At 33.4% G+C, this 15,339-nt stretch overlaps 1 protein-coding gene across 2 annotated transcripts in view; it reads right to left on the bottom strand.

Moving 5' to 3' along the window:
• The window catches only part of LOC143079177 (proton myo-inositol cotransporter-like), a 60,195-nt gene that overhangs the window by 1,864 nt on the left and 42,992 nt on the right, over positions 1–15,339 (bottom strand). Inside the window, exon 8 of one of the 2 annotated variants that reach the window (XM_076254409.1) lies at positions 1,186–1,338. The exons of the other annotated variant lie outside the window; for it this stretch is intronic. Coding sequence (XP_076110524.1) covers positions 1,186–1,338 — 153 coding nt within the window. The remainder of the gene's footprint in view (positions 1–1,185; positions 1,339–15,339) is intronic. 2 annotated transcript variants of the gene reach the window in all.

Raw genomic sequence — 15,339 nt, 5'->3', positions numbered from 1 at the left:
CATAAAAAAGGTTAAACATTTTTACCTATCTATGGTATTTCTAACCCACTACCATTGAAAGTTAATCCCCTGTAGGTCTCAGATTTCAAATTGACATAGCTATTCAAACAACTGTATATTGTAATAATGCTTTTTTAAGTATGAATAAAACATATATATGAGAGGTGTATTAACATTTTTACCTTGCCATGGTATTTTTAATCTCCTTCCAAGAAAAAATGTAATCACTACCAAACTTTATTTACAGTTTGCTTAAAACAATATTCCATGGGGTGAGTCAAATTCAACAGAGAATAAATTGCTTTGCTGAGCGCAGCTGGATACGACCTCATGAGTCCAACCCTAAACAGTTGGGGCAAAAATGGACACAATATTCACGCTTGATACAGGTCTGAAATTGGATTGTAATAAAATGTTTGACACATAATAAGTTTCTGACAGAATAACTAGAGTGAAAAAACTTAGAATTGGTTGTAGGATTATAATATATTATATTCATTTGTTTTTGCCTTTGTGAAATACACTATGCTGTTGCGAATTGTTTTAACCTCCCCCCTCCTTTTTCCAAAAAAAAATTCCTACCCTTAAGATAAGGTAATAATTTCAATTCAAATTTCGAATGGAGTGTGCAACCTTAATTACCCATTTAAATACATCATTAAAGTCTTAAAATAAAAAATGTCATTCAAAATCATGGCTTAAAATAGATATTCCTTAATCAACACTTTTTTAAATAGTAACTTCTAAAACTAAATTGACAGCTTATCATCTCAAGACAAAACATTTCTTTTCTGGAAACTAGAAAAATGCTTATTTGGGCCCTTTTTGGCCCCTACTTACTTAACTCTTTGGACTATAACCCCCAAAATCAATCCTAACCTTCCTTTGTGGTTATAAACCTTGCGTTTAACTTTCATAGATTTCTATTTACTTATACTTAAGTTATTGTACCGAAACCAAATGTCTTCGGACAACACAGACAACAACATGATACCAATATACGACTGCAAAATTGTTTGCAGTTGTATAATATTGACCTCATTGATCTTTTGACCCCTGGTCAATTTTCAATAAGGCATTTTGACCCAGGATTACATTTGAGGGCTGGGTTCAAAATACAATATTAAATGTGCATCGTTATCAAAGAAGCAAAAGAAAAAAAATTGAAGAAAGTCAATAACTCACCATACTTAGTAATCTGTTCAGTCAGAGTTAAAAATGACAGTGAAACAGTCAGATTAAATATCCAATTGAATGATGTAGAAATTGCTGTACATGTACTTCTTGCCCACAATGGATATATTTCTGAATTGATAGTCCATGGCATTGGACCCATACCTAAGATAAAAATTATTGTTAACTTCTTAAAATTACTCTTTTAAACAATAATACATCCTACATGTAGTTTAAGTAAGTATATAGTTAGTTAAGGCTATATATTTAGAAAATATTAAATGATGTGTAGGCTAAACAGTAGTATGTTTGTCACTTAAGATAACTAGAGGCTCTCAAGAGCCTGTGTCGCTCACCTGTTAATGTGTTTACTGATGTCGGCCATCTTCGTTGGTAGGCGGGGTCATTAGACACTTTTTTTTTAAATAGATACCCTAGTACAATGTATTATGATTGTAGCGAAGTTTGGTTAAATTTGGACAAGTCGTTTTAGAAAAGATTTTTATACAAGTTACAAAAATGACGAAAAGTTGTTCAATATTGACTATAAAGGGCAATAACTCCTTAAGGGGTCCTCTAACAACTTTGATCATGGATGACTTATTTGTAGATCTTACTTTGCTGAACATTATTGCTGTTTACAGTTTATCTCTATCTATAATAGTATTCAAGATAATAACCAAAAACTGCAAAATATCCTTAAAATCACAAATTTTAGGGCAGCAACCCAACAGCTGGTTGTCCGATTCAACTCAAAATTTGTGAGGGGATATATCTTATTCTGATGGACATTTAAATGTTGAAAGATTTGCCCTAAATGTCTTAGTTTCAAAGATATAAAGCAAAAACTGCATTTTACCACTATGTTCTAATTTTAGCCATGTCGGCCATTTTGTTTAGTAGGCTGGGTCATCGGACACATTTTTTAAACTATAAACCACAATGATAATTGTGGCCAAGTTTGGTTAAATTTGGCAAAGTAGTTTTGGAGAAGATTTTTAGAAAAGTTACAAAAAATGACGAAAAGTTGTTAAAAATTTACTATAAAGGGCAATAACTCCTTAAGGGGTCAACTGACAATTTTGGTCATGTTGACTTATTTGTAGGTCTTACCTTGCTGAACATTATTGCTGTTTACAGTTTATCTCTATCTATAATAATATTCAAGATAATAACCAAAAACAGCAAAATTTTCCTAAAATTACCAATTCAGGGGCAGCAACCCGACAATGGGTTGTCTGATTCATCTGAAAATTTCAGGGCAGATAGATCTTGACCTGATAAACAATTTTACCCCATGTCAGATTTGCTCTAAATGCTTTGGTTTTTGAGTTATAAGCCAAAAACTGCATTTTACCCCTATGTTCTATTTTTAGCCATGGCGGCCATCTTGGTTGTTTTGACGGGTCACGCCACACATTTTTTAAACTAGATACCCCAAGGATGATTGTGGCCAAGTTTGGTAGAATTTGGCCCAGTAGTTTCAGAGGAGAAGATTTTTGTAAAAGTTTACGGACGACGGACGACGGACGCAGGACGACGGACGACGGACGCCAAGTGATGAGAAAAGCTCACTTGACCTTTCAGGTCAGGTGAGCTAATAATACTCACATTTTTGGAAATTTTTTTTCAATAATAAACTTTCTTTTGACACAGAGATAAATCTTGCTTTTTGTGTTATTTTGATAAAATTGAGAATGGAAATGGGGAATATGTCAAAGAGACAACAACCTGACTAAAGAGCAGACTTAACAGCTAATTGCCAATAGTGGGTCTTTAACACAGCGAGAAAATCTTGCCCCCGGAAGTCGTCCTTAGCTGGTCCTTATTTTTCTTTGAATACGAAAACACCAAATGCCACCAAAGTTCAATAATACTATCGTCTCTATAAACATAGCAGATTCACTCACAAGTACCACTGCCAAATGATGCTCACCAAAATACTGATTGATATTGAGAGAAACCCATTTTTTTCCGGGGTCGAAATTACTAGTTGGAGGAACAAATCAACATGTACTATATATATATAATTACTAATTTTTCAGATGTATTAAATCATCAGTAGTAAGTGCTTCAGTCATGACACGATTTATAGCATAATTTTCAAAAATGAAGGAAAACAATCTTAGTCATAAACATGTATCCTTGGTGTTTCAAAGCACCAAAACTACGATACACTAGACTACAATATACTACAATGGGCTTTTTAAAATTCGGAATGCAACTATCTTAAATATATATGTTCAAACTATATACTACAAGAGTGCACACGCTGAAATGTCTCGCCTTCTATACTAATCATTGATATTATGTTGATAGTCCTAAGTATAAAGCTAAGCTTTATTACAACTGTCACATAAACTTAACATTAACCAAGATAACTAAACAAAGACCAATAAATCTTGAAAATGAGGTCAAGGTCAGATGAACCATACCAGGCAGACAAGTACAGCTAACAATGCTTCTATACAACATATATAGTTGACCCATTACTGATAGTTTAAGAAAAATAGACCAAAACACAAAAACTTAACACTGTGCAATGAACCGTGAAAATGAGGTCACGGTCAAATAAAACCTGTGCGACTGACATAAAGATCATAAAATATTTCCATACACCAAATATAGTTGACCTATGGCATATAGTATTAGATAAAAAGACCAAAACTCAAAACTGAACTTTGACCACTGAACCATGAAAATGAGGTCAAGGTCACATGACATCTGCCCGCTAGACATGTATAGCTTACAATCATTCAATACAACAAATATAGTAGACCTATTGCATATAATATGAAAAAAAAAAAGATCAAAACACAAAAATTTTACTATAACCACTAAACCATGAAAATGAGGTCAAGGTCAGATGATACCTGCCAGTTGGACATGTACACCTTACAGTCCTGCCATAGACTGAATATATTAGCCCTATTGCTTATAGTATCCGAGATATGGACTTGACCACCAAAACTTAACCTTGTTCACTGATCCATGAAATGAGGTCGAGGTCAAGTGAAAACTGTCTGACAGATATGAGGACCTTGCAAGGTATGCACATATCAAATATAGTTATCCTATTACTTATAATAAGAGAGAATTCAACATTACAAAAAAATTGAACTTTTTTTTCAAGTAGTCACTGAACCATGAAAATGAGGTCAAGGTTATTGGACATGTGACTGACGGAAACTTTGTAACATGAAGCATCTATATACAAAGTATGAAGCATCCAGGTCTTCCACCTTCTAAAATATAAAGCTTTTAAGAAGTGAGCTAACACCGCCGCCGCCGCCGCCGGATCACTATTTCTATGTCGAGCTTTCTGCAACAAAAGTTGCAGGCTCGACAACAATGGGCTTTTCAAAATTCGGAATGCAACTATCTTGAATATATATGTTCAAACTATTTTAGGTCAATTTATATTAACAACAAACAAAAGAAACTATATCAAAGGGACATGCTTTGTTTAGATAACTGCCCTTGATTTTTTACTTGATAAATGAAGGCAACAGAAGTATACCGGTGTTTGATAACATTTTTGATCACTAGGGAGGTTTTCTATATAGTCAAGTTATCGGAATTGCAATAGGGACTAACTGCACCACTTATTTCAGACTGGTTTCTGTATTAAGAGTAACAATTTGACTTCAATCAGCAAATACCCATCAAAACAACATTTGATACACAGATTGTATGTACAAATGTAAGTAACAGCGTATTTGTTGTTAACAATAGAAATCTCTGTAGTACTGAAAAATTGATACACAAAGGTTTATCATCGGTACAAGGACATCCAGTGGCGTAGCCAGGGTTGAAATGATGTGGATGCCGTCGCCGAGCGGAGCGAGGCGAATTTATTTTTGGACTATTTTATGCAGAAAATTATATTTTTTCAGACATTGTTCCTGTAGGCACATTTGCTCCCATAGAATCCGTCACTGGTTATATAGATTTTTGTTTAATTTCAAAATACCCACCAATTCATATAATTATATTTCAAACATAATTCTAATGTTTTCTCGAAATTCTCGAAACTGATTGAAATTCATAATTTATTTATTTGATGAAAAAGTTTCCCACCAATCTTAATATTTGAAATCTCATCAATGGTCCTATCACAGCGGCACTTCTGTATAAAGGAACTGAAGTGATCCCCTTTTCTAGCATTTCTCAAAAAACGGCCCTATCACAGCGGCACTTCAGAATATAGGAACTGAAGTGACCCCATTAACGCGTCGCAGGGGACATCATCGAAATACCGGGTGTCCGTCCATCCGGTCTTGTTTGCACTCTCATGTGTACTTTATATTAGATTTTTATATCACCAGCAATGACAATTTCGAAAATAAGTCCTAAGCTTTAACCTTTTGAAATAAAAATTAAAATGGAAATCCCATTGCATTTTCTCTAAAGCTTTTATTTCTCCATTAAAAATAAAATGAAAAGGAAAAACATTAATTTTTATTAGTTATTGCTCTTGTTCATTGGTTACATAACATATGTGCAATGCAGGGGACATAGGAACTTTGTTCTTTTATTGAAAATAAAATTAATATGTGGACCTAGATAGGAACTGGAATTTTCTGATAAGCCTAGGAATGATCACACTCTATTACAGATTAGTTTTTTTCACGTCGTCGTTCATTTCACAGGAAACGATATCAGGATATGGTGGTTTAGTTGTCAGTTATGTTGTTAGTCAGTTGTAGAAGCCATCGCTCCGCTAGGCTCAATTTCAGATGAAACATGTCCGAGGATATGTGCATCATTTTCTGCACTTGCCGTAGCCGACATCGAGAACACTTTTCTGCGATATCTTGTTTTATTACATGAACTAAATTATCCTTAATAAAAGACCACGCATACTTCATCGGAAAAATAACTGGATGCTATCCTCATATCCTAACCTTTGTTACATACGGATACCTCCGAGTTTAACTGCTGCGAACATATCTTTATTTATATTTTTTTCCTGTCAAAATGATGTGGATGCTTGAGCATCTGAGCATACATGCAAGCTACGCCACTGACATCTTTCGTAAGTATAAATCAACATGCAGACATTTTACATATTCAGGTATTTCACATCAAACATTTGTCAAATCTTTTATGGTAAGCGCAGGAAATGTTGACATTCACCTCAAAAGCTAACCAAACCTTTAAACAAACTTAAACAGAAAGGATATAGTTACGGTACTGTTGTCAGATATTTTAAGTTGGGAGGAGGATTTAGGTGGCACATTTTTATGATAATCATTCACTCATGGGGTCTTTGCATCCAAAATAAACATATTTATTCTAAAACCAGTTGTAAACATGATACAGGTTTTGTTATTCTGTAACAAGTGTGAACACCCTAAAACGTCATGCTTGTTTTAATAATCATTAATTTAATCTTCATAGTACGAAATATAAAGTTTTACAACAAAAACATAATCCAAGAAAATGAGATCAAGGTCAGATAAACAAAGCCGAAAATAAGTGAACACCTCACAATCATTCCAAACACCAAATAAAGTTGACCTATTGCTTATAGGTAGTTTACGAGAAACAGACCAAACCATGAAAATTTTATATTGACCAAGGAACCATGAAAAAGTGGTCAAGGTCAGGTAAACCCTGCCATACAGACATGTACACATGAAAATTATTTCAAATATAGTTGACATATTGCTTATAGTATATATAAGAGACATACCAAACCATGAAAACTTTATACTGAACAACTAACCATGAAAGTGAGGTCAAGGTCAGATGCAACCTGTCAGACAGACAAACACATTACAATCATTCAGTACACCAAAAATAATTGACCTATTGCTGACATTGTAAGAAAAAACGACCAAAATACAAAAACTAAACATTGAGCAAAGAACAGCGAAAATGAGGTCAAAGTCAAATTTATTCTGCCAGAAGTGTGATATGTACCTCAGAAATCATTTCCTTACACCAAATATTGTAGACTTATAACATACAATATTAGAAAATGACCAAAAACACCAATAATTAACTTTGAACATTTAACTATGAAAATCAGGTGAAGGTCAGATAACACCAGTCAGTTGGACAAGTACACCTTAAAATCCTTCCATATGCCAATTATAGTAGACCATTCTGTGATTCACGTATGAACTTAACAATGAAATGAGGTAGAGGTCAAGTAGTCGAAACTTGATATCATGAGGCATCTATATACAAATTATGGTGCATCAAAGGTCTTCTACCTTATGAAACCAGATGCTCCACAGGGCGCAGCTTTATACGACCGCAGAGGTCGAACCCTGAACAGTTGGGGCAAGTATGGACACAACATTCAAGCTTGATACAGCTCTGAATTTGGATTGTGATTAAATAGTTGACACAGCAAAGGTTTCTGACACAGAATGAATGTGGTCTAATGAATTTGAAAATTATTTTTTTTGCTTTTGACACTATGCTGTTGAATATAAATCCCCTCAAAAAAAATATTTGAAGAAAAAATCTTTTAATTTCTGAAATCTGAAAAGAAATTTTTTACCCATCACCCCTCCCCATTTTTGTTCACCTCTCTTAATCCCTTATTCCAAAAATAATCTCAATTCAAATTTCTAATTAAGTTGGCAACAATAACTACTTATTTAAATACATAATAAAGTATTAAAATATAACATAACTTGCAGTCATGGTTAAATTAATATTAATTAACAGTAACTTCTAAAAACAAATTTACAGCTATACATCTCAAGACAATTATCACTTCCTTTAAGATAATTTTAAAGCAGTGTAAGGGAGGTAATCAAGTAATCAAACATATAAACAGTATTCTTTAAATTTTAATTGGAATTTGATTACCTCTCCAACACTGCTTTTAAATTGTCTAAATTGTCCTTTAACCAGAAACTTGTTTCCACCCTTTTTTGCCCCTGATGGCTTAATGATTTGATCCATTAACCCCTATAACCATCCCTTTGTAGTATGGAAACTTCTTGTATAATTTCAGAGAGATTTATGCACTTAAACACAAGTTATTGACTGAAAACCACTAAAATGCTTATTTAGGCCACTTTTTTTGCCCCTCACTTATTGAAACCCTCATGGAGCAAGAACCCCAAAACTCAATTTCAGCCTTTCCTTTGTAGTATAAAACCTTGTAGTATAATTTCAGAGAGATCCATACACTTAAACACAAGTTATTATCTGTAAACTAGAAAAATGCTTCTTTTTGGCCCATTGTTGGCCCCTTATTTCCTAAATGTTCAGGGATATTAACCCCAAACTGACACCAAGCCTTCCCTTCATCATATGAAACCTTGTGGTACAATTTCAGAGAGATCCATACAGTTAAACATAAGTTATTGTCCCGAAACTTCAAAAATGCTTGTTTTTGGTCCCTTTTTGGCCCTTAATTCCTAGACTGTTTATCCGATAACCCTTAAAATAAATCCCAACCTTCTACTAAATGGTATGAACATTGTGGTACAATTTCAGAGTAATTGCAACTTATTGTCCTGAAACTAGATAAATGTATGTTTGGGCCCCTAATTCCTAAACCGATTGGACCATAACCCCAAAAATCAATCCCAAACTTCCATTTTGTGGTTATAAACCTTGTGTTAAAATTTTATTGATTTCTATTTACTTATACTAAAGTTATTATCCGGAAACCATCCATATTCGGAAGACGATGACGAAACCGTGATACCAATATACGACAGCAAATATTTTGCAGTCGTATAAAAATAAACATCCAAATTTCAATACTAAAATGATAATATATGTCCTATGGCCATGAAACTGGGTCAACTATCTCATAATTCCCTAAGCTTAGCCAATAGGTCATGCAAAGTTTTATTAAGTCTTTCTGTCCTATGAGTTCCAAGGACACAGTTATCGTTCTTTGGTTTTCATTGTCTTATAGTCCCTAGAGTGAACAGTGTATAACTCGGATTTTTAATTTGATACACTTTCCCAATTTATTTCGTGATATTTAATGCATGAAATATGAAGTAGGGGAATGATATATGTTAAAAAAATTTGGGTGCTGAATCTTTATGTTAATAAGTGATTTGGTCCAGTTCAAAAAGGTCAAATTTTATTACGTCTGAAGCTGTCAAACTGAATTTTAGACCCCCTTAACACAGAATTGTCAATATTTTGAGTTAGACCTGGTAGAAGTTTTTAAAATTTTGATATTATTTGTCCCACTAGTAGTACACTACACTGTAAAAATAGTTTTGAGATAGAGCAGGTGCGATTTTTTTTATTTGAATTTATTGTCAAAAAGAAATGCACTACGAAATAACTGTGTTCTCGGGCCTAATGAAAATTTTATTAATTTATTTGAAGATCTTACTTTTGGGAACATTTTGCTGGTTACAGTTTATCTTCACCATTAATAATATTCAAGATAATAACCAAACACTACAAAATTTCCTTACAATTACCAATTTAGTGGCAGCAACCCAACAATGTGTTGTAAGATTCATCTGAAAATTGCATGGCTTATAGAACTTGACCTAATGAACATTTTTACCTCTCATATGATCAGATTTGCTCTAAATACTTTAGTGTTTTAGATATCAGCCCAAAACTGCATTTTATCCCTAGGTTTTATTTTTAGCCATGGCAGCCATGTTTTTTGACGAAACAGAAAATAAAACACACACATAAATCTGTGTACCCGAAGCATCATTCAGCTTAAATTTTGTTGGAATTGGTTCAGTAGTTTCAGGAGAAGATTTTTTTAAAGTTAGAAAACATGATAAACCAATTGTGTATAAATTGTCCTTTAAGGGCAATAACTCAATTGACAATTTTGGTCATATACATTTATTGTAGATCTTACTTTGCTGGATATTTTTGCTATTTTATATAGTTTATCGTTAACATTAATTATATTCAAGATAAAAACCAAAAACTGCATTTCTTTAATTTACCAATTTAGTGGCAGCAACCCAACAAGGGTTATTAGATCATTCATCTGAAAATTTCAGGGCTGATAGAACTTCACCTATGGAACACTTCAACCCAATGTCAGATTACTCTAAATGCTTTGTTGCTTGAGATATAAACTGCATTTTATCCATATGTTTTATTTTTATATATAGCCATGGCAGCCAGGTTATTTGACGAAACAGAAAATAAAACACAAACTTTGTATTAGATACAATACAAAGGTAACGAAGAAACAGGCATATAACAACAGTTGCCGGATAGTTTTTCTGCACCAGTAGTCAGGTCAAGGTCTGAGGACTACAAGTGCAGAAAAACTATATGGCTGGTTGTTTCCAGCCTGTTATTTTGTAACCTTTGTTTTGTATCTGACTTGTATAACATTTTAAAAAAGAAGAAGTACATTTTGCATTTAGAAGAGGTAGTAAATAAACTTAAAATGAACAGGTTTGATCCCCTTTTTTTTTTTTTAAATGCAGGATATCCATTCAATCCCTACATTCCCCCTTAAAAATATCGTAAAAATCTTATGTTTGGCGCCAAATATAGGAATTCAATATATATATGAATCGTACATAAATTCAATAACAATATAAATGTATCAAAAGAATGATTCCCTTTTTAAAAAGTTCATTACTAAATGAAATGTTATGAAAAAATGGATTTTGTCATGTTATTAGATATACATAGGCATATATTTTGATTTTTTTTTAAATGCTCGTATAGGTTTTGTAGGTCACGTGTCATTATATGATCCAATCATTGCTTACCGTCCAAAATTTATGACACAAGTTGAACGATTTTCTTCAAGATTTGCTGCATATTTGAACATGTATTACACAGACACTTTTTCTGTGTCGCTCACCTTAATTGGTCTATGTGAATATTAAACAAAGAAAGCAGATGGATTCATGACAAAATTGTGTTTTGGTGATGGTGATGTGTTTGTACATCTTACTTTACTGAACATTCTTGCTGCTTACAATTATCTCTATCTATAATGAACTTGGCCTAGTAGTTTCAGTGGAAAATGTTAGTAAAAATTTACAAATTTTATGAAAATTGTTAAAAATTGACTATAAAGGACAACAACTCCTTTGATAGGGGGTCAATTGACCATTTCAGTCATGTTGACTTATTTGTAAATCTTACTTTGCTGAACATTATTGCTGTTTACAGTTTATCTCTATCTATAATAATATTCAAGAAAATAACCAAAAACAGCAAAATTTCCTTAAAATTACAAATTCAGGGGCAGCAACCCAACAACAGGTTGTCTAATTCATCTGAAAATTTCAGGGCAGATAGATCTTCACCTGATAAACAATTTTACCACTTGTCAGATTTGCTCTAAATGCTTTGGTTTTTGAGTTATAAGCCAAAAACTGCATTTTACCCCCATGTTCTATTTTTAGCCGTGGAGGCCATCTTGGTTGGATTGCCGGGTCACCGGACACATTTTTCAAACTAGATACCCCAAAGATGATTGTGGCCAAGTTTGGATTAATTTGGCCAAGTCGTTTCAGAGGAGAGGATTTTTGTAAAAGATTACTAAGATTTACGAAAAATGGTTAAAAATTGACTATTAAGGGCAATAACTCCTAAAAGGGTCAACTGACCATTTCGGTCATGTTGACTTATTTGTAAATCTTACTTTGCTAAACATTATTGCTGTTTACAGTTTATCTCTATCTATAATAAAATTCAAGATAATAACCAAAAACAGTAAAATTTCCTTAAAATTACCAATTCAGGGGCAGCAACCAAACAATGGGTTGTCTGATTCATCTGAAAATTTTAGAGCAGATAGATCTTGACCTGATAAACAATTTTACCCCTGTCAGATTTGCTCTAAATGCTTTGGTTTTTGAGTTATAAGCCAAAAACTGCCTTCTACCCCTATGTTCTATTTTTAGCCATGGCGGCCATTTTGGTTGGTTGGCCAGGTCACCGGACACATTTTTTTAAACTAGATACCCCAATGATGATTGTGGCCAAGTTTGTTTAATTTGGCCCACTAGTTTCAGAGGAGAAGATTTTTGTAAAAATTAATGACGATGGACGACGACGACGGACGCAAAGGGATAGGAAAAGCTCACTTGGCCCTTCGGACAAGGTGAGCTAAAAACGGCAAAATTTCTTTAGAAATTACCAATTGAGGGGCAGCAACCCAACAACAAGTTGTCAAATTCATCTGAAAATCTTAGGGCAGATAGATGTTGACTTATTAAACAATTTAACCTCTGTCAGACTTGCTCTAAATGATTTGGTTTCAGAGTTATAAGCCAAAATCTACATTTTACCCCTATGTTCTATTTTTAGCCATGGCGGCCATCTTGATTGGTTGGCTGGGTCACTGCATACTTTTATTGAACTAGATACCCTTATAATGAAAGTGGCTAAGTTTGGTTAAATTTGTCCCAGTAGTATCAGAGAAAAAGATTTTGTAAAAGATTCATAAAATTTAAGAAAAATTGGTAAAGAGCAACTCCTTAAGGGGTCAACTGAACATTATTGCTGTTTACAGTTTATCTCTATCTATAATAATATTTAAGATAATAACCAAAAACAGCAAAATTTCCTTAAAACTACAAATTCAGGGGCAGCAACCCAACAACCCATTGTCCGATTCATCTGGAAATTTCAGGGCAGATAGATCTTGACTTGATAAACAATTTTACTCATGTCAGATTTGCTCTCAAAGCTTTGGTTTCAGAGTTATAAATCAAAATCTACATTTTACCCTTATGTTCTATTTTTAGCCATGGTGGCCATCTTGGTTGGTTGGTCGGGTCACGGGACACATTTTTTTAAACTAGATACCCTAATGATGATTGTGGCCAAGTTTGATTAAATCTAGCCCAGTAGTTTCAGAGAAGAAGATTTTTGTAAAAGTTAACGAAGACGGCGACGGACGATGGACGCCAAGTGATGAGAAAAGCTCACTTGGCCCTATGGCTTAAAGGTAATAAATACTTCTGTGAGGTCTCCATATCTTTTTGGAACAGTTAAACTGAAAAAAAACTATAACTATGCATGAAAATCATATATGGTTTCAGTCATTTGACACTATTATAAAAATTTAAATAAGACCAGATGCTCCGCAGGGCGCAGCTTTATACGACCGCAGAGGTTGAACCCTGAACAGTTGGGGCAAGTATGGACACAACATTCAAGCTGGATTCAGCTCTAAATTTGGATTGTGATTAAATAGTTGACACAGCATAGGTTTCGGACACAGAATGAATGTGGTCTAATGAACTTAAAATATTTTTTTTGCCTTTGAGCAATTCACTATGCTGTTGAATATTAATCCTCTCAAAAAAATGTTTGAAGAAATTTTCTTTTTATTTATGAAATCTGAAATGAGAAAAATTTACCCCCCCTCCCCATTTTTTTTTCTCATCCCCCTTTCCCTTTTTCCAAAACTGATCTCAATTCAAATTTCTAATGGAGTTTGCAACAATAACTACTCATTTAAATACATCATAAAATATTAAAATGTAACAAAAGCTGCTTGTTATCACTGAATTGTAAAGATTGTTTTAATTTATCAGTTGGTAGTAAAAGTGAATATACATTGTATATTGTATAAAACAATGATTTAAGTTGATTCAACTACTATTCTGGACAAAGAAAGATAACTCCAATAAATTGAAAATTTCTTGCTATTGCACAATATTGTGCAATTAGATGTTTCTTGCTAATGTGCAATACTGTGCAATTAGATGTTTCTTGCTATTGTGCAATACTGTGCAATTGAAAATATTTGCTACTGCACAATACTGTGCAATTGAAGATTTCTTGCTATTGCGCAATACTGTGCAATTGAAAATTTCTTGCTATTGCACAATACTGTGCAATTGAAGATATCTTGCTATTGCTGAATACTGTGCAATTGAAAATTTCTTGCTATTGCACAATACTTAATATAATAATTTTGGATCCTGATTTGAACCAACTTGAAAACTGGGCCCATAATCAAAAATCTAAGTACATGTTTAGATTCAGCATATCAAAAAAGCCCAAGAATTCAATTTTTGTTAAAATCAAACTTAGTTTAATTTTGGACCCTTTGGACTTTAATGTAGACCAATTTGAAAACAGGACTAAAAATTAAGAATCTACATACACAGTCAGATTTGGCAAATCAAAGAACCCCAATTATTCAATTTTTGATGAAATCAATCAAAGTTTAATTTTGGACCCCGATTTGGACCAACTTGAAAACTGGGCCAATAATAAAAAATCTAAGTACATTTTTAGATTCAGCATATCAAAGAACCCCAAGGATTCAATTTTTGTTAAAATCAAACTAATTTAATTTTGGACCCTTTGGACCTTAATGTAGACCAATTTGAAAACGGGACCAAAAATTAAGAATCTACATACACAGTAAGATTCGGCATATCAAAGAACCCCAATTATTCAATTTTTGATGAAATCAAACAAAGTTCAATTTTGGACCCTTTGGTTCCTTTATTCCTAAACTGTTGGGACCAAAACTCCCAAAATCAAACCCAACCTTCCTTTAGTGGTCATAAACCTTGTGTTTAAATTTCATAGATTTCTATTTACTTATACTAAAGTTATGGTGCGAAAACCAAGAATAATGCTTACTTGGGCCCCTTTTTGGCCCCTAATTCCTAAACTGTTCAGACCTCAACTCCCAAAATCAATCCCAACCTTCCTTTTTTGGTCATAAACCTTGTGTTTAAATTTCATTTATTTCTTTTTACTTATACTAAAGTTATTGTGCGAAAACCAAGAATAATGCTTATTTGGGCCCTTTTTTGGCCCCTAATTCCTGAACAGTTTGAACTAAAACTCCCCAAATCAATCCCAACCTTCCTTTTGTGGTCATAAACCTTGTGTCAAAATTTCATAGATTTCTTTTTACTTAAACTAAAGTTATAGTGTGAAAACCAAGAAAATGCTTATTTGGGCCCTTTTTGGCCCCTAATTCCTAAACTGTTGGGACCAAAACTCCCAAAATCAATCCCAACCTTCCTTTTGTGGTCATAAACCTTGTGTTAAAATTTCATAGATTTCTATTCACTTTTACTTAAGTTAGAGTGGGAAAACTAAAAGTATTCGGACAACGACGACGACGACGCAGGTGACAACGCCAACGTGATACCGATATACGACCAAAAATTTTTTATTTTTTGCGATCGTATAAAAATCGATTATACATCAGGTCTGCAGGACATTCTCCAAATACAATTGCTGTAA

The sequence above is a fragment of the Mytilus galloprovincialis genome, chromosome 1, assembly GCF_965363235.1.
Source record: "Mytilus galloprovincialis chromosome 1, xbMytGall1.hap1.1, whole genome shotgun sequence".
Lineage (NCBI taxonomy): Eukaryota > Metazoa > Mollusca > Bivalvia > Mytilida > Mytilidae > Mytilus > Mytilus galloprovincialis.
This window is presented reverse-complemented; position numbering and strand designations above follow the sequence as displayed.